General features: G+C 34.1%; 1 protein-coding gene across 1 annotated transcript; it reads right to left on the bottom strand.

Annotated features, from left to right (window-relative positions):
- Nucleotides 1-9,725: 9,725 nt before the first annotated feature.
- On the bottom strand, nt 9,726-10,664 carry LOC308347463 (olfactory receptor 6C74-like; the record flags this gene model as incomplete). Its single annotated transcript, XM_080810939.1, has 1 exon — nt 9,726-10,664. One exon carries the CDS (start codon nt 10,662-10,664, stop codon nt 9,726-9,728), a length of 939 nt encoding a protein of 312 aa, XP_080667065.1.
- Between the last annotated feature and the right edge of the window lie 7,886 nt (nt 10,665-18,550).

Raw genomic sequence — 18,550 nt, 5'->3', positions numbered from 1 at the left:
ACCCTGAAAAAAGTACTTTTAACTGTGTCTCCTGAGAATTCAGTTTAAACTTCCGTAATATGTGATTTTTCTTCTGCATAGTCATGTTTTGAATTCAAAAATATAGATAAGGATTTAAAAACAGGAAAAAAATATATTTCTGTTGGTAATGAAAAGTTATAATATTAGTTGGAGAATTTACTAACCTGTCATAGAAAACACTGCCTCAAGTTAAATATATTACTATTAACCCTGTAGATACACCTAAGGTTTCTTTTTATGCATGACCTCAGTGTCTTTTCTGAAAGGTGTCTTTTTCCAGATAATCTTTGTGATATGATCTAGTGGATCTTAAACTGATATTTCTTAATACCCAAGCGTTCTCCACTCCCTCTGTGTTAATGGAATATTTATCTATGCCTGTAGCTAGCCTTCCTTGCAACTTGTTGTGACCATGTGACTAAATTATAAACAAAGGATGTAAGTGGAGATGTTGTGCAATTTCTATGGATTATCCTTTGATAAAAGAAGTTTGCCCTCCTCTTGCTCTCTACCCCCTCTCACTGTTGTGATGCAGACGGGATACAAGCTATTTAGAGCCATGAGGATAACCAATCACACTAGAAATACACTGACCATTCAACAAGAGAGAGCACACCCAGGTTCTTGACACCACTGCAGGTCCTTCCACCTTAGAAACACAGTGACTTCATGGAGAACTTTCAACATACCAGTCTGAACGTTTAAATGGGAAAAAAGTGCAGTATTTTTGTTTAAATCCTTGTGATATTTGTCTTTCTTATATTCTACCAAATCCTTATTATCAAAATTGTTTCCTATATCTATGTATCTTCTCTGCCCACTTTTAACTTAAATTATTTATCTTTTTGGTGTACATGCTGAGGTTATTAACACCTCATTGGATATATCCTTTGCAAGTATCTCCTTCTGTTCATAGGTTGTCCCTTTGTTTTGTTGATGTTTTCCTTTGCTGTGCAAAGTTTTTTATTTTGGTTTAGTCCAAATGGTTTGTTTTGGCCTTTGTTTCCCTGGCCTAAGGAGACATATCCATAAATAGGTTGCTAAGGCCAATGTCCCAGAGATCACTGCCTGTTTTCTTTCAGGAGTTTTTATGGTTTCAGCTCTCACATCTAGATCTTTAACCCATATTGAGAATATTCTCTCCTCCTCCCTTCCTCCCTCATTTTGAGATTATTTTTGTGTATAGTGTAAGTTGTCCAGCTTCACTCTTTGGCATGTAACTGTCCAGTTTGCCCAACACCATTCTTTGAAAAGTGTCTCTTTCCCCAGTGTATATTTTTGCCTTCTTTGTCATAGATTCATTGTCGATATATGTGTGGATGTATTTCTAAGCTCTCTACCTGGTTCTATTGATCTGTGTGCCTATGTTTGTGACTATATCATGCTGTTATGACTCCTGTAGCTTTATAGTTTATCTCAAAATCTGGATTTGTGATAACTCCAACTTTGTTCTTTTTGAAGACTGGTTTAGCTTTTTGGAGTTTTTGTGATTGTATAGAAATTTTAGGATTATTTGTTCTAGTCTGTTAAAAAGCTATTGGTATTTTGATAAGGATTTCATTTTCATAGAGATTGAATCTATAGATTGCTGCATAAGTATTTCTTAAACACTCAATACCCAAGTTGTGAATTTCTTAGCTCTTCAATGGAAGTATTAGTTCTAGTTATTTTATAGACTGTGTGCTAAATATATGTAGATCTTCTCAGGTCTCTTTCTATTTCTTTTATGTTCATGGTTTTGGTCATTTGAACCTCCCTCTGATATACTTGTGAATTTTTTATTGTATACTCAAAACCATATTCAAATGTTAATGGCATGGATGATGATTTATTCCTACAAGGAGGATTTTATTCATTCTGGCACACATTAAAAGCAGGCAACCTTGACCAAAACAAGGAATGAGATTATTCTAATCTCTGTCCCATACTTTTTGAGAAACGGTAAATTCATTGTGATTATTCTTAGGTGTAAGATTTCAGCGGTATTGACCCAGGCTCCTCCACATTGGCAAATCATAAATGTCAAATATTTGTCTGCAGAGACTAGGAGACAGCAGGAATTTCTTTTTGGATTCGTCTTCCGTTATCTGTGGCTTTGTATTCATGGTCTCAGGCTGCTACTGCTTGCCACTTAGGATTTATCAAATGTGATTGGAGGAAAAACACTACAAAATATCAGGTTCAAACTATGGAAAGAGTCTAGATGTCCATCAACAAATGAGTGGATAAAGAAGAGGTGATAATGGAATATTATGCAGCCATCAAAAAAATATTGTCACTTGCAAGGATGTGGATGAAACTAGAGGCTATTATGCTAAGTGAAATAAGTCAACCAGAAAAAGACAATTATCATATGATCTCACTGATATGAGGCATTTCAGAAACAAGACAGAGCATCATGGGGGAAGGGAGGGAAAAATGAAACAAGATGAAATATAGAGGCAGACAAACCATATGAGTCTCTTAATCTCAGGAAACAAACTGAGGATTGCTGGAGGGGAGGGGATAGAGTGATGCGTTGTCTGGGGGATGGACATTAGGGTGGGTATGTGCTATTGTGAGTGCTGTGAATTGTGTAAGACTGATGAATCAGAGACCTGTACCCCTGAAACAAATAATACATTTAGATGTTAATAAAAAAAGTCAGGCTCATTCATCTTCAATTCCTTTTTATGCAAGATCTTTTCTATCCAACGTAAGCCCTGGTTGGCACTGACAGATGTGGATTCCAATTTATTTCTCTCTAGCCTCATGTGAGAGAAGACAGCAAATGCCTGCCATTTTCTGCTGGGAAATTTGCCATTCATTATATAAGAAAGACCAAGAAGCTAATAGGAAAATTATAGAATGTATGACATCCTCTCAGTCAGTATAATTTTCTCAAAGACCACAGCTTCCCAAATCCTAGCGATTTTTGCTCTCTAATGACACAAATTGTTTTCTGTTCTTTTTTTATTTTTGTTTTTTTATGTTTTAGGGTGGGTTCTTTTTCAATAAACTCTTTCATTCAAGAAAATTTTACCCAGTTTTTGCTAATGTAAATGTATTTTATCAGCATATTATTTAAAAATGTATTTATTTATTTTTAATTTTTGTTATTGAATTGTTGATATGCAATATTATGTTACTTTCAGATTTACAACATAGTTTTTTGTCAATCCTATACATTATTCAAACCTCACCATGATTACGTGTTGTGACCATCTGTCAACATACTATGTTATTAAAATATCATTGACTATGTTCCCTTTGCTGTACTTTTCATTTTTGTGACTTATTTATTTTGTAAGTAGAAATTTGAAATTGTTAATAATAACCTTCTCCTCTATTTTGCACCTCACCCAAACCTCCCATACTACTCTTAAAATAAAAAAGACATGTAAAAAAAAGAACATCTCTTGATGCAGGACTGTTAACCAAAGTTCTAAATTTGTTTGTATTTCATTAGTTTTCTCCCTAATTTCCTTTTCTTATTATAGGCTCTAATCTAGGATACCATATTGCATCCTTTCACTTAAGTCTTATCTTGCTGTTCATGTTCTTGTTGGTTTGAATGAGTACTTGCAAAGCAATTTCAAAAGTGTTTCTCAATTTGGATTTGTCTCTCTCTTTTTCAAAGAAGAAGATGAGGGTTCTATATTTGGAAGAACTATTTAAGAATGATAAAGCACTTCCTCATCACATCATATGTGGGGTACATGATATCAACATTCCTCACAACTGTTAATGTTTCCCTTAACAACTTGTATAAAGTTTTGCAGTTAAAAACAAAAACAAAAACAAAAACAAACTCTGTATTTTTGGTCTATAGTTTCTTTTTGGAAGCAAGTCACTAAAATAGCCCACATCTACAAAAGTAAGAGGGTTAATAAACTCTACTTCCTGGAAAAATCAGTACATCTATGTATTTTTAGAATTCTTCCATAAGGCAGAACTGTTCCTTCTCCCACATTTATTTATGTCAATATGGACTCATGTCCATAAGTTTTGAATCTAGCCTTGTGACTTCTAGCTTAATAGTATATTAAGAGTATTCTTTTTGTGCCTCAGTTGGTTAAGCATCTGCCTTTGACTCAGATCATGATCCCAGGGTCCTGGGATCAAGTCTCCCACTGGGATCCTTGCTCAGCAGGGAGCCTGCTTCTCCCTTTACCTGCCACTCTCCCTGCTTGCGCTCTCTTTGTCTATCTTACAAATAAAGAATAAATAAATAAAATCTTTAAAAAGAAGAATATTCTTTATTTTCAAGTATTTCAATAATTAAAAACTTTTTTCCCCAGTTGTGCCATGGTTTAGAAAATATATTTCAAAATATTCTGTGTACTGAAAAAAAATTTATAGCACTTGAAGTTTAAGCAAACTATGAACCTATATTCTTAGTCCATCACTCTTTTCCCTTACACATTTTGCCATACATTTCATTTTATTAATAATACCCAAGACATTACTACCATCATTGCTTCAGTCACTCATATTTTAGAGTAGTTCAGGTGAGAATGCAGATTATATTTTATCTTCCTTTATTCAATTTTTGAAGCTCTTTGTTTTTTGAGAGATTTCAAGTTTTTAACTTATATCATTTTGTTTTTTCTGGAAGAAAGTCCTTTAACAATCTTGTGGGAGGGATACCTGGGTGGCTCAGTGGGTTAAGCATCTACTTGCAGCTCAGGTCATGATCCCAGGGTCTTGGGATGGAGTCCCAGGTTGGACTCCTTGCTAAGCAGGGAGTCTGCTTCTCCTTCTGCCAGCAGCTTCCTCTGCTTTGTGCTTTTTCTCTCTCTGACAAATAAATAAATAAAATATTACAGAAAAAAAATTTCTTGTGAAATAGGTATATTGGCAACATATTCTCTCAGTTTTAGTTTATTGGTGAAAGTTTTTATTTCACTTCCATTTCTGTATGTAGAAGTCTAGATTGTCACCCGACTGTCTTTCTGTTGACATTGCTTCTGATGAGATCAGGCCTAATTGTTGTTCTAGTTTATATGTAAGTGATATACTTTTTCCCCTCATTGCCTAAGATTATCTTTTACCTTAGTTTTTCATCAGTTTAGAAATATATACGCCTGGTTTGGGGTTTCTTTCCTGCTTGTGTTTTCTGAGCCTCTTCAATCTATATTTTAGCATTTGTCAACAACTGGAACATTTGTTCCAGTTCTACACACACACACACACACAGTTTGGAATTAGGTGTGATGTCTCATTAGGGAAAGTGAGTAGAATACAAAGACAATGAAGATAAGGGGCTCAGATGGAGTTTGGAGAACTGGGGCTCCTGTTGTTTAGGAATCAATCACAGGAAGAACCAGCAGAACTAAAAATGAGGAAGGATTGCCAATATGCTCAGAGAAGTCCATAAAATAATGTTTCATTTAACCAGGGCAAATAAATGTTACTAAATAGAAAGCAGCAATCGATTGTGCCAAATAATGCTGAAATATATTAAAATGACAAAACAAACAAACAAACAAACAAAAAACCCAAAGATGGCTCATGACTCTGGAAAGGTGGAGTTTGAAACAATAGAGTTAATGGATGGGTGGGTTACAGACCAGTGAGAAGGTTGAGGAGAAAATGTGAAGTAAAAATGTAGTGATGGCAATAATAGCTAAATGTAGGCAAAGGCTGATGCTTTCTAAGTTCAGATTGGAAAACAAGCAATGAGACACTTATTAAGAAGAGAATCTTTCAAGTATTCTGATAACAGTGGAAAACTTAATTTAGCTTTTATTAAATAGTATCATAAATGAAATATAAAAATAATCAAGGTAAATAAAATTTTAAAAGATGGCATCTGTAACTAAAAATTTCACATTACAACAAACCAATGGAAAGAAATGAGTAGAAATTTGTTAGATAATCTGAATATTGCAATTATGCTACTTTTGGGGGAAAGGAAGCCTTAATAATGAGAAATGTATTCTAAAATTTAGGAAATGACATTTGAGATTTTCAGAAAAAGACCAGAGTCTACCTAACACTAATTTTTTATGGGACAATTATCTTTATCCTTTCATACATTAATGTTCAGACAACTTAACCTTACATTATTTTTCAACTGAATAAAAATATTGATGTTGAATTTATAGTAGGAGATATGCAAATAAAAATTTTTAGTCAGAGCATAAGGGATTCAACTGACCAAAATGTGAGATATGTTTCCCAAGACAAAGCATGGTAGCTTCTGTAAGTTTCTTTTGAGTTTCATATAAGGAGCTCTTAATCACAGGGTTTTACTTAAATTTAAGAAGATTAATTGATGAAAGAACAAAAACAAGACTGTGAGCATAATCAGATGGAGAAATCCATACCTATTAGAATTTATTTTGGAGGGGCGCCTGGGTGGCTCAGTGGGTTAAAGCCTCTGCCTTCAGCTCAGGTCATGAACCCAGGGTCCTGAGATTGAGTCCAGCATCAGGCTCTCTGCTCAGCAGGGAGCTTACTTCTTTTCTTCTCTCTCTCTGCCTGCCTCTCTACCTGCTTGTGATCTCTGTCTGTCAAATAAATAAATAAAATCTTTTTAAAAAAAGAATTTATTTTGGAAAAATTAAAACAGCTAATTTTATGAACAAATCTATTAACCAATTAGAATGATCTTCGTAAGATAGATGCCATTGAGGGTGCCTGGGTGGCTCAGTCATTAAGTGTCTACCTTAGGTTCAGGTTATGATCCCAGTATCCTAGGATGGAGTCCCACATAGGGCTCCCTGCTGGGCGGGGAGTCTGCTTCTCCCTCTTCCTCTGCCTGTTGCTCCCCTGCTCTTGCTCTATCTCCTGCTGTCAAATAAATAAATAAAAACATTTTTAAAAGATAGATGTCATTGAATTATTTTAAAAAATAATGTATTGAGGATGCAGTTATCCAGAAAATTGAATGATTTAGTCTCCTTCGAAAAAATAGACAATGGTCTAAGAAGATGATATTTTTAAAAAAGATTTTACTTATTCATTTGACAGAGAGAGAGAGAACAATCAGGGGGAGTGTCAGGCAGATGGAGAGGGAGAAGCAGATTCCCTGCTGAGCAGGGAGCTGGATGCAGGCTCAATGCAGGGCTTGATGGGGGGCTCAATGGGGGACTTGATGAGGAGTTTGTTAGGGGGGCTTGATTCCAGGACCCAGGATCATGACCTGAGCCAAAGGCAGATGCTTAACCAACTGAGTCACCCAGGCTCCCCAGAAAGGTGATATTTTAATTGAATACTTAGAGGGCTCAGGACAGTTTATATATTTGAGACAAGAAATTTTAGAAAGCACAAGATGTGGGAATTTTACAAAAGTATAATGGCAAGCAGAGTGAAAGTGATACTACTAACACTCTTTTACTCATCATTCAGAGCACTCATTTTGTTAAGAAAATAAAGATCAGATATCTATCAGACAGGTCAATAATATCTGGAGAATAAGCTTAAGATAAAAATTTAATAGATAACAAGATCTTCAGTTGAAGTAATGAAAACTAAGTCTTCCTGAGTTTAAGTTTTCACCAATCATTTTAGTTGTGTATCTTTCAAAATTATCTTAGTCACTCTGAACTTTCTTTTGTTACTATATATAATGCTAATAATAATTATATTACAATATTGTTTCCATAATTATGTGATTTATATAGAATACCTAGCAGTGCATGCACTTAGTGGATGGTCAACAGTAATATAAATCTTATTTTTATATCATATTTATTGTCTGGCCTACATCACTAGAACAGCAAAGCTGGAACCTTTTCTGGTAAAGCATTTCAGCATTTCAGGTGGAAGGTCTCTCAAGAAGCAAGTTGTACTGTATTTAAAAAGCTATATTATTTGTTAAAGACCAATTTAACAAGAACAGAAGCAAAAACAAAGCAAAATCCAGCAGTAGTAAACTCTTTGGGCAATCAGGATTGTGAGGTCAAATGTTGCAGTTCTAGTAGACATAATATAAAGTGATATTTCATAGGCAAAAAACGTAGAAGGCAGGTGGTGCAACTGTCATCTGTCTAGGGTTAGGAAGAAATAGGAATGGGAAAGTCTTAGTTTAGAAGTGCCAGACCATTATTAAAATTTAGAGAATCTGTGATAAATAACTTGTAAGTGACAGACATCTTAAAATACGTAAGAAGATTTTTCAGAATAGCTCCAAATGAATTAGTGGCTAACTTGGACAGTATGTTATTTTTTCCTTTTTTTAAATTTAAGTTCAATTAGCTGGCATATAGTACATCACTAGATTCAGATGTAGTCTTCAATAATTCATTAGTTGCATATAACACCCAGTGCTCATCACATCATGTGACATCCTTAATACCCATCATCCAAAGACCCCATCCCCTGGACAGTATGTTTCAAGCAAACTCATTGTATTTGGCACCTTAATAGGATCAAAATAATCAGCATATTGAGACAGCCTTAGTTTAGGTTATTCTTGTACAGCCGACCCTTGTACAATACAGATTTGATATTCACCATTCCATTTACGTGTAAATTTTTTTATAAATACAGTACTGTAAATGTATTTTTCTTATGATTTTCTTAATAATGTTTTCTTTTATCAAGCTTATTTTATTGTAATATTACAAGATATAATACATATAATATATAAAATATGTGTTAATAAACTGGTTATGTTATCAGTAAGTCTTCCTGTCAACAGTAGTCTATATACAGTAAACTTTTTAGAGAGTAAAAAGTTATACATGGATTTTACTTTGCAAGGGGCATTGCCCCAACTGCTATGCTCTTCCGGGGTCAACTGTATTAGACTGTCTCAATATGGATACATATATATGTGTGTATTTATACATATATGTACAGCACACATATATACATACGTATACACACATACACATGTACATATGTATGTGTACATGTGTATGTGTGTATATGTATGTGTATACACACACACATATATCACTACAACATTCTTGAAATCATATTTGTGACCCAAATATCTTTTAAGAAGCAGTTCATTCTACAAGCTTTACATAAACATATAATATTGTCCAGTCGATTATATATGTAGACTTCCTCCTGCTTATATTTTATTCAGCTCCTTAAGATAGCATTATTCAAACATATTTTCTTCTAAATAACTAGTTCCTACAGAACACTCTTTAGCAAAACAATCATATTTTTAATAGACAATTTCAAAGATGAGCACCACCATTGATGACTAATCTCTGTTAAAATTTTATTATAATTACTTTAAACATAATTATTGCCAACAAATTGTATTTTAAAAATATAAATGAATATAATGTTTCATTATAAATTAATGAGTAATTTCAGTAAATAAACTCAGTGTTTAAGAAAATAAGCCTGATCACAAACAAAGATAGTAATAACATTTGAATTGTGTGTTACAATAAGTATAATTCAAATTAAACAATATTTTGTAGTCTTGAGTAACTAGGAATTATAGACAAAAGAGACAGATTGAAAAATGTGACTCGATTTCTTTCCTATATCTAGAGGAAAAGGAAGTGAGATGAGAAAAAAAGATATATCTCATGAAGAATATAGGAGCATTAACATTAAAAACAAAGGCTTTTGTGAATAAAACTTGAAAGAGATTAAGATGAGTATCATAGGGATAAAGGGAAAAAAGAGGAAACTATGTACTACTATTGAATACTACTATTCAATACAATTCAATACTACTATTGAATACACTGGTATTATATGAGACTTCTTTGTTCATTTCCAGTATGTATTATGCAACAGGAAACTCATTTGTTTGAAAAAGAAACAATTTTGTGTACAATATTCACGAAGGCTTTCTTCACCGGATGGTTCTTCAAAGTGTAAATGAAAGGATTCAAAAGTGGAGCCACAGAAGTATTGAGCACTGCAATTCCCTTGGAAAAAGATATTCTTTGTTTGACTGATGGTTTAACATACATGAAGATGCAGCTGCCATAAGAAAGGGATATCACAATCATGTGAGAAGAACATGTTGAAAAAGCTTTTTTCTTCTGATTAGCGGAAGGGATTTTTAGAATTGTTAAGGCAATATAGGTATATGATAGTAACACCATTATCAATGTGACTACAAGGGTCACCAAAGCAGAGACGTATCCCATTGTCTCTAAGAGCTGTGTATCTGAGCAGGAGATCTGCAGCAGGGGAGTTGTATCACAGTAGAAATGATCAACAATTTTAGAGGCACAGAAGTCAAGATTTAGGCCTAGGAGGAGAGGTGGAAAGATAACAAAAAAACCAGCAAACCAACAACAGAAAACAAGTTGAGTGCAGACCTTACTGTTCATGATGGTTGTGTAATGCAAGGGCTTACAGATGGCAACGTAGCGGTCATAGGACATAGCAGCCAGCAAGTAAAATTCAGATGCACCAAGAAGGAAGGCAAAAAACACTTGAGTTATACAACAATTAAAGGAAATGGTTTTGTCTCCAGTTGCCATAGTAACCAACAATTTAGGGATGCATGTAGTAGTATAGGAAATTTCTAAGAAGGAAAAATTGCGAAGGAAAAAATACATGGGGGTCTTGAGGTGAGTATCCACCAGGGTGAGTGTGATGATGGTCAGATTGCCAGTGACACTCAGCAAGTAGGTGAGAAGCAGAAAGACAAATAACACAACTTTCAACTGTGGGTCATCAGTCAAACCTGCCAGGATAAACACTATCGCTTGTGTGCGGTTTTCCATTATTGACCTTTACTTTTGCAGGTCTAAATAAAAAAGAAAGGAAGAAAGAAATTGATGATCCCAATGGAAAAATAACAGTGATTTAAGTGTTTAAAGTGATATTTCAGATAGAATACAATTCTCATTCATGTTTTGAAGATGGATATGCCAGGAAGAACTATAGTTTACATTTCCAGAGCAGCTGGACAGAGAATTTCATCTTTAATTCAGTTCTACCAGAGAATAACCTATGTGATTATAGAAATTGTTGAGCATTTTTATACAAGAGGAAATATCAGATGGAAATTAGAGTGCATTTTAAAACATGGAAAAATACTTCTTCTCTCTTGATTTTATGCAAGAGTTGAGATAGATCCCATTTCCTATTCAATTAAGAGATTTTCATTCTAGAACCAAAATGATTATTGTAATTAAAAGTACGTCAGAAAAAGGTTTTCATAAAATATACACATACTTGATCCTGTCAATAAACAGGGTTACTATAACTTTACCATTTTACTCAACTAATCAAATTCAAGTGCCTGATCTTCTGTCATTTCTTTCATGGCTAATGAGATACAGTTTCAGAGAAGTTAATTTGAAATATCATGAATGATTTTATTTTTTATCCTTCTTAGTACTTCCATCCCATCAATCTCTGTTATCATCCCTCTCTTCCCATGTTGTACTCTCAAACAAAATCAATAGGAACAGTCTGGTAATACTGGTGTGTGTAATAAAAAAAAAAAAAAAAAAGTGCAGTTTTCCTCTAAAAGTTATGATTCTGAAAAATGAAAAAAAATATATAAATGACAGTAGTGAATATATAAACAGATAAAAATATATAAATAGGGTTTCAGGACATTGCATGAGCAGGGAGAAAGATAAAGATAAAGCTTATGGAAACCTAGAGATGCTATGGTTTTTAGAAATAGCATAGTGAAGGGTGCCTGAATCAGATAAGTGGAAGACTCTTGATTTTGGCTCAGGTCATGATCTCAGGATCCCAGATTAAGTCCACTCCATGCTCAGCACGGAGTCTGCTTCTCTCCCTCTCCCTCTGCCCTTTCCCCCTGCTCTCTGTCTCTTTCTTTCTCTCAAATAAATAAATAAATAAATAAATCTTAAAAAAAAAAAGAGAATAGTGAGTTTATGGGAAAAAAACAAAAGAAGTAAATTAGTAAGTAAAAGTTAAAAGAAAATTAAAGCTTCAAAATTAGTATAATCTTAAAATTAATAATATGTAAATTAGTAAGTATTAGTAAATAAAAATTACAAGAAAAAGTTTACCATAAAATTTCTTTCCATCTGCTTCTATCCTTTACACTTACCATTTTATTCTTTAAAATACAGACTGAAAAGCTGAACAATTTGAGGTTAGCATGGCCTAAAAGAGATGAAGAGTATTTAGTAAGTTTCAAACACAGTGAATCACAAAATAGTGTTGACAAAATTTTAGAAGACATGTATTTCCCTATCATAAGGATATTCAAATATTTGGCTAACAAGTAATTAAATAAATATTAACTATAGATAACTATGGTTATCACAACACATGAAATATATTAAATGAAACATTCAGATTGTTCTGGTTTGCACACCTATCAAATTGGAGATCAGGATTAAGTTTGAAAGAGGATTTTTTCCTAAATTGTCCTCTGAAAAGTACAATCTGTACCAACAATTATAGGGCAACTTATAGTGCTTTTTTTTTTTTTAAATTAATGATTCTAAGGAAGATTTCTTTCTTCAGTATCTTCATATCAAACACATAAAATAATTAAGGTTTAGTAATGGGACCCAGATAGAAAATATTTTCTGTTTTGAGAATTTTGATATAATTATTTCCAATCTCTAAAACATATTTTATTATTTCAAAGACATATAAATAAAAATAATCATACAAGCACAAACAGAATTTGTTTTCAGTTATAACTGGAGGCATTTATAGTAGAATTCTAAGATAAAAAATAAGATCTGTTGTCAGTCATATTAATAACTGAGTGGATAGAAGTAAGGACTGTTGTTTTTCCTCCACAGTCCTTTTACATTCACATAATTGTAAAGCGATGAATTATAAATTTTTCTTCATTTACACAAATTACTCCAATGGCAACAACTGTAGGAATGCTTATATCTAAATCACCTTAAGCACAGTTTTATTATATAAGGTTATTTTTTTGTCCAACTTCAACAGATACACACACCAACAATCGCCCCAACATGCATTGTACAAAAATTAACAAGGTCACATTACAAAACCGTTAGAAGTCAGACCTAGGTTAGATATTGTTAATATTAGTGAAATTTTTAAAAAGTAATGTTTTTAATACTTAATTTTCATTGTATTCTGTCTTTTTTCATGATTTTTCTTAAATCACAGTTTAAAGGTTAGAAAAAGTAGGGTTAATACCATAATGGTAAAAATAGGAGAAAATAGGTTAAAACATATCTAATGGAAATATGGCCTTTAAACTTTAGACATACCAATTCTTTTCACCCATTTGAGTCATAAGTCAGTCTGCCAAAAACACTTAAAAATTAAACACTTTTTTTGGAAGCTATTAAACAGACTTATTCGGACAAAGTATCTCTGGTTTAATATTTAACTTTTTTATCATCAGGCTTAACAAACCACACTAACATTCCATTCCTCTCTGAAGGAATCTCCCTTTATCCCACGATCTATGATTATTTTTCTTACCTATTCATAACTACTTTGTAAATGGCTTTAGGGCTTTTTTCCAGATTTGTAGACTAGTATATTAAATTTCCCCATTACTACAATTTACTTATTTATGTATTGAATGCTTTTCTTAGTATTATTCGCAGTGCCATATAAAATTCATAAACACTTGATCCCATTGAGTATTTATGCTTTCTGGGCCCTGAAGGAAAATATCTAAAATTATGATGAGTTCCCAGAAGATAAGAGATCCAAGAACACCATTCCCAAGGGTTGCAAATTTATACATTAAACATGAGTTCTCCCCAGGCACTAAATACTTAAAAAAATAAACTATATATATTTTTTCAAAGCTACTTTTAACTATGTCTCCAAAGCTTTCAGTATAGATGTCCCTAATCTGTGTTTGCCCTTCCACACAGATGTGTTTTGATATCCCAAATACATAGATAAGAAATTAGAAGTTTTAAAAACAAAGATTATTTTAGTTGGTAATAACAGGTGACAGTTTTAGCTGGAGAACTTATTAGCCAGTCATAGAAAAAAAACTGTACCTGAAATAGCTAAAATTTTATGTCCTAAATGCTATTTTGTTTCTATTCTAAATTTAGCCTTTCCTCCAAAAGTCTTTGCAAAATGATCTAGTAGATCTTAAACTTATATTTCATAACTCCCATTCTTCACTTCCTCAGTATTAATGGAATATTTATCTATGTCTATAGCTAGACTTCCTTGCAACTTGTTGTGACCATGTGACTAAATTATGAGCAAAGGTTATAAGTGGAGATATGCAATTTCCATGGATTGTCCTTTGATGAAAGAGGTTTGCTCTTTTCCTCTTTACCACCCTCTCATTGTTGTGATATCAGCACATGGGAAGACAAGCCATTTAGAGCCATGGATATGAGCAACCATACTAGGAATACACTGGCTGTTCAACAAGAGCCCAGGTTCCTGACACCATTGCAGTAACTTAGAAACACAGTGACTTCATGGAGGAGTTTCAACATACCAGACTGAACATTTAAATAAGATAAAAGTAAAGCAATTATTGCTTAAAGTGCTACAATATTTGTCTTATATTCTACCAAATCTGTGGTATTTTTTTTAAAGATTTTATTTATTTATTTGACAGAGAGAGAAAGGTCACAAGTAGGCAGAGAGGCAGGCAGAGAGAGAGGGGGAAGCAGAGAGTCCAATGTGGGGCTCAATCCCAGGATCCTGGGATCATGACTTGAGCCGAAGGCAGAGGCTTTAACCCACTGAGCCACCCAGGCACCCCCAAATCTATGATATTAATCAAAACCTGATCTTTTACCTCGAGTCTAACAGGTTGGCCAACCATCATTTCACAGATACTGAACAGAGGGATCCTATTGGGTCAGTGACAGAAAGCTTTATTATTTATTATATAGCAGGAAACAGGAGCTTCATAGTCTTATCAGTTCCCTTTCTCTGCAGAGAAGGACTCTAATGGGTATTGTGTTACACAGTGCACCTACATCTAAAGCTGAGGAACCCCTAAATTAGTAAATTCTCAGTCTTTTGAAGAGGAAAACCTTCCTAATTTTGCCCTACTAGAAGGCAGTATCTTTTTTTTTTAATTATTATGTTCAGTTAGCAGTCAAAACCACAGGTAGATACTACCTTACACCAGTTAGAATGGCAAAAATTAACAAGACAGGAAACAACAATTATTGTCAAGGATGTGGAGAAAGGGGAACCCTCTTACCCTGGTTGGTTGCAATGGAAGCTGGTACAGCTACTCTGGAAAACAGTATGGAGATTTGTAAAAAAAGTTAAAAACTAGAGCTTTTCTATGTCCCAGCAATTGCATTACTATGTATTTATCCCAAAGGTACAGATGTAGTGAAAATAAGGAGCATATGCACCTGAACGTTCATAGCAGCAATGTCCACAATAGCCTAAATGTGGTGGGAGACCAGATGCCCTTCAAGAGACGAATGGATAAAGAAGATATGTTCATATATACAATGGAATATTACTCAGCCATCAGAAAGGATGAATAACCATCATTTACACTGACATGGGTGGAACTGAAGGAGATTATGCTAAGTGAATGAAGAGAAGCAGAGAAAGACAATTACCACACGGTTTCACTCATATGTAGAACATATGGGATGGCATGGAGGACATTAGGGGAAGAAAGGGAAACTGAATGGGAAGATAGTATTTTTAATATACTTCTAAGGGGAAAAAAATCTACCAAATCTGTTGCAAAATATTCCTGAATAGAGAGTCCAGAGCAAAAGCTATCACAACATGTAGAAATGTTTCAGAATTTCCACCCACAAAATCCATCCCTCATTTCTAAACCAACTTAGCTTCTGCTGCAAATTTACCTAAGTATGTTCCTCTGTTGTCCTCTCTGATTAATCTGCAGGTCTCTTTTATCACTCCCAAGATGCCAGTCACAGTGTTCTCCAAAGGGATGCAAGCCAGCGACTACCCCTCACACAAGTATAAACCCAAGAGTGCCTAAGGTCTCCTAGAAAGAGTTTACAATTTTGGAGGTTGGCAGCAAGTTAAAAATCCATCATTCAGATTACAGGTTAGTAATGCTTCTGACATAGCTTTCAGCTGGCTCTCAGGGCTCCCTATTCAATAACTTGTTTTTGGAGGGACTGCTTAAGTATATTTAATCCAATCTCTCCTATTTGTTCAAGCCATCAGCCATGTGACATTTGTCTGCTCCACTGTATGACTTAAAATAAGAGTGAGGAAGACATTTAGAAGTGTTTTGCCTGACTAAAATAAAAAACACAAGGAAGAACACATACTGGTGAGGATGTGGAGAAAAAGGAACCCTTGTACACTGTTGGTGGGAATGCAAATCAGAGCAGCCACTGTGGAAAACACTATGGAGATTCCTCAAAAAATTAAAAATAGAACCACTGTATGACTCAGCAATTCCACTACTGGGTACTTACCCAAACAATTTTAAAGCATTAATTTGGAAGGATATTTGTACCTCTATGTTTACTGCAGCACTTTTTACAAAGAGCCAAATTATGGAAGCAACACAACCCAAGTATCCATTGATAGTTGAATTGATAAAGAAAATATAATAATTTATCTATCTTTCTAGTATCTATCATCTATCTATATATCTATCATCTATATTCAATTGAATATACATATACAATTGGATATTACTCAGCCATAAAAATGAATGAAATCTCGTCATTTGCAACAAGATTAGATCTAGAGGATATAATGCTAAGTAAAATAAGTCATTCAGAGAAAGACAAATAACATATGATTTCTCTCACATGTGGAATTTAAGGAACAAACAAAGAAAAAGAGACAAACCAAAAAGTAGACTCTTAACTATAGAGAACAAACAGATGGTTATCAGAGGGTAGGTGAGTGGAGGGATGGGTGAAATAGGTGAAGGGGATTAAGAGTACACCTATCATGATGAACAATGAAAAATGTATACAACTGTTGAATCACTATATTGTACACTTAAATTGAATGTTGCACTGTATGTTAATTTTACCGGAATTAAAATAAATTTTGAAAAGAAGTATTTTGCCTGAGGGTGAAGGTAGGTGTGTGGGGTGACTAGGAGGTGCTGGAGAGGTTCCCTATTGTCTCTATTATCTTCAAAGAACCATCTGATGGAGGATGGCTTACCTAAAAGTCAAGCAAATTTAAAATTCTTGCACTGAAGTATTTGTCTTTTGGAGAAAGGCTCCAGAGACAGTTCTTAGTGGCAAAGATCATTAATAGTCTTCTGGGGTCTAAAGTGTCCTCTTGCCTAATAACAGGTTTTCTCTATTTCTCTCTCTCTCTCCACTTCCACAAAATCTGAGTAGTCCATTCCAGACCTAAAATTTCATCCAGTTTCCAGTCATACTCTTCTCACATTCAGACCCCTTATCTAGAGGAGTCAGGGGATGAGGGACAAGGACAATTTTATAAAACTTACCAAGAATTAAGCTTGAATCTCTTAGAACCCTTGTGGCCATATTACCATCTGGAATTTGTACCAACTAAACTGATTTGAGTTTGTTAAAACAATATTAAAACAATGTATTGGGTGATATTATTAAATATAATAGGTCTGTGTCACAATGGAGACCCTGAGCTTAGAAAAATACCAGTACTTTAAAGAGGCTGCCAATAAACCTGCCCAGTCTTGCCCAGTGCAAGACATTATCTTAATTCTAGTTAGGAAAAAAAAAAAAACAAAACAAAACTTCCTTCTACCCTTGAAGAACAAATGATCTTTATCTCCATTGCTGAATGATATAAAAATAATTGTAAAAGTAATGTAGAGCAAGAGCTAATACAAGATATGTAGAAAGTCCATGGACAATTGGCACTCAAAAGTCATGACTGCACAGCTGGTTGCACGAAACACCCTCCTAAGGAGGATTTTTTCTTTTTTTAACTAGCTATCTGAACTTGAAGTGTTTGAAAACAATAAGAAGATAAGATAAGATATGAGGAATCCTTGGCATCAAGTATTGATGAGTTACTTAGATTATCACTTAGAAAGAAGCTTCTATTGGGGCACCTGGGTGGCACAGTCAATTAAATGTCTGCCTTTGGCTCAGGTCATGATCCTGGGGTCCTGGGATTGAGCCTTGCTTTGGGCTCCCTGCTCAGCTGAGAGCCTGCTTCTCCCTCTCCCTATTTCCCTCCCCCTGCATATGCTCACTCTCTCTTTCTCAAATAAATAAGTAAAATCTTAAAAAAAAAGAGAAAGAAGTTTGCATGAAAGGATAACCTTTTTCAAAGTAAATAGAGATGATACAAAACAATATGATAAGCATGTGAAATATATTCACTATCATGAATATCTATGGTGACTATAACTAATAATGTTTGATGGTATATTTGAAAGTTGCCAAGAGAATAAATCTTAAAAGATCTCATTGCAAGAAAAAAAATGTAACCATGTATGGTGACAGATTGTAACTAGACTTATTGTGGAGATGATTTTGCAGTGTATATAAATATCAAGTCATCATGTTTTACACCTGAAACCAAAACAGTGTTATATGTCAACACTTCAGCTGAAAAAAAAGATCAGAACCTCCTTTGTTTTCAGTAACAACTGACATAAGGCTATAAGAGATAATAAATTTCTTGAGGGTAGTCATGGGAACTCCATGGTTTGCTGAGTATAAATCAAGCTAAGAATTTAAAGCCACAAACTTGTCATTTTCTTTCTCTCTATATAGTTAGA

The sequence above is a fragment of the Martes martes genome, assembly GCF_963455335.1.
Source record: "Martes martes genome assembly, chromosome: 8".
Lineage (NCBI taxonomy): Eukaryota > Metazoa > Chordata > Mammalia > Carnivora > Mustelidae > Martes > Martes martes.
The sequence above is the reverse complement of the archived record's forward strand: the minus strand, read 5'-3'. Positions and strand labels throughout refer to the sequence as shown.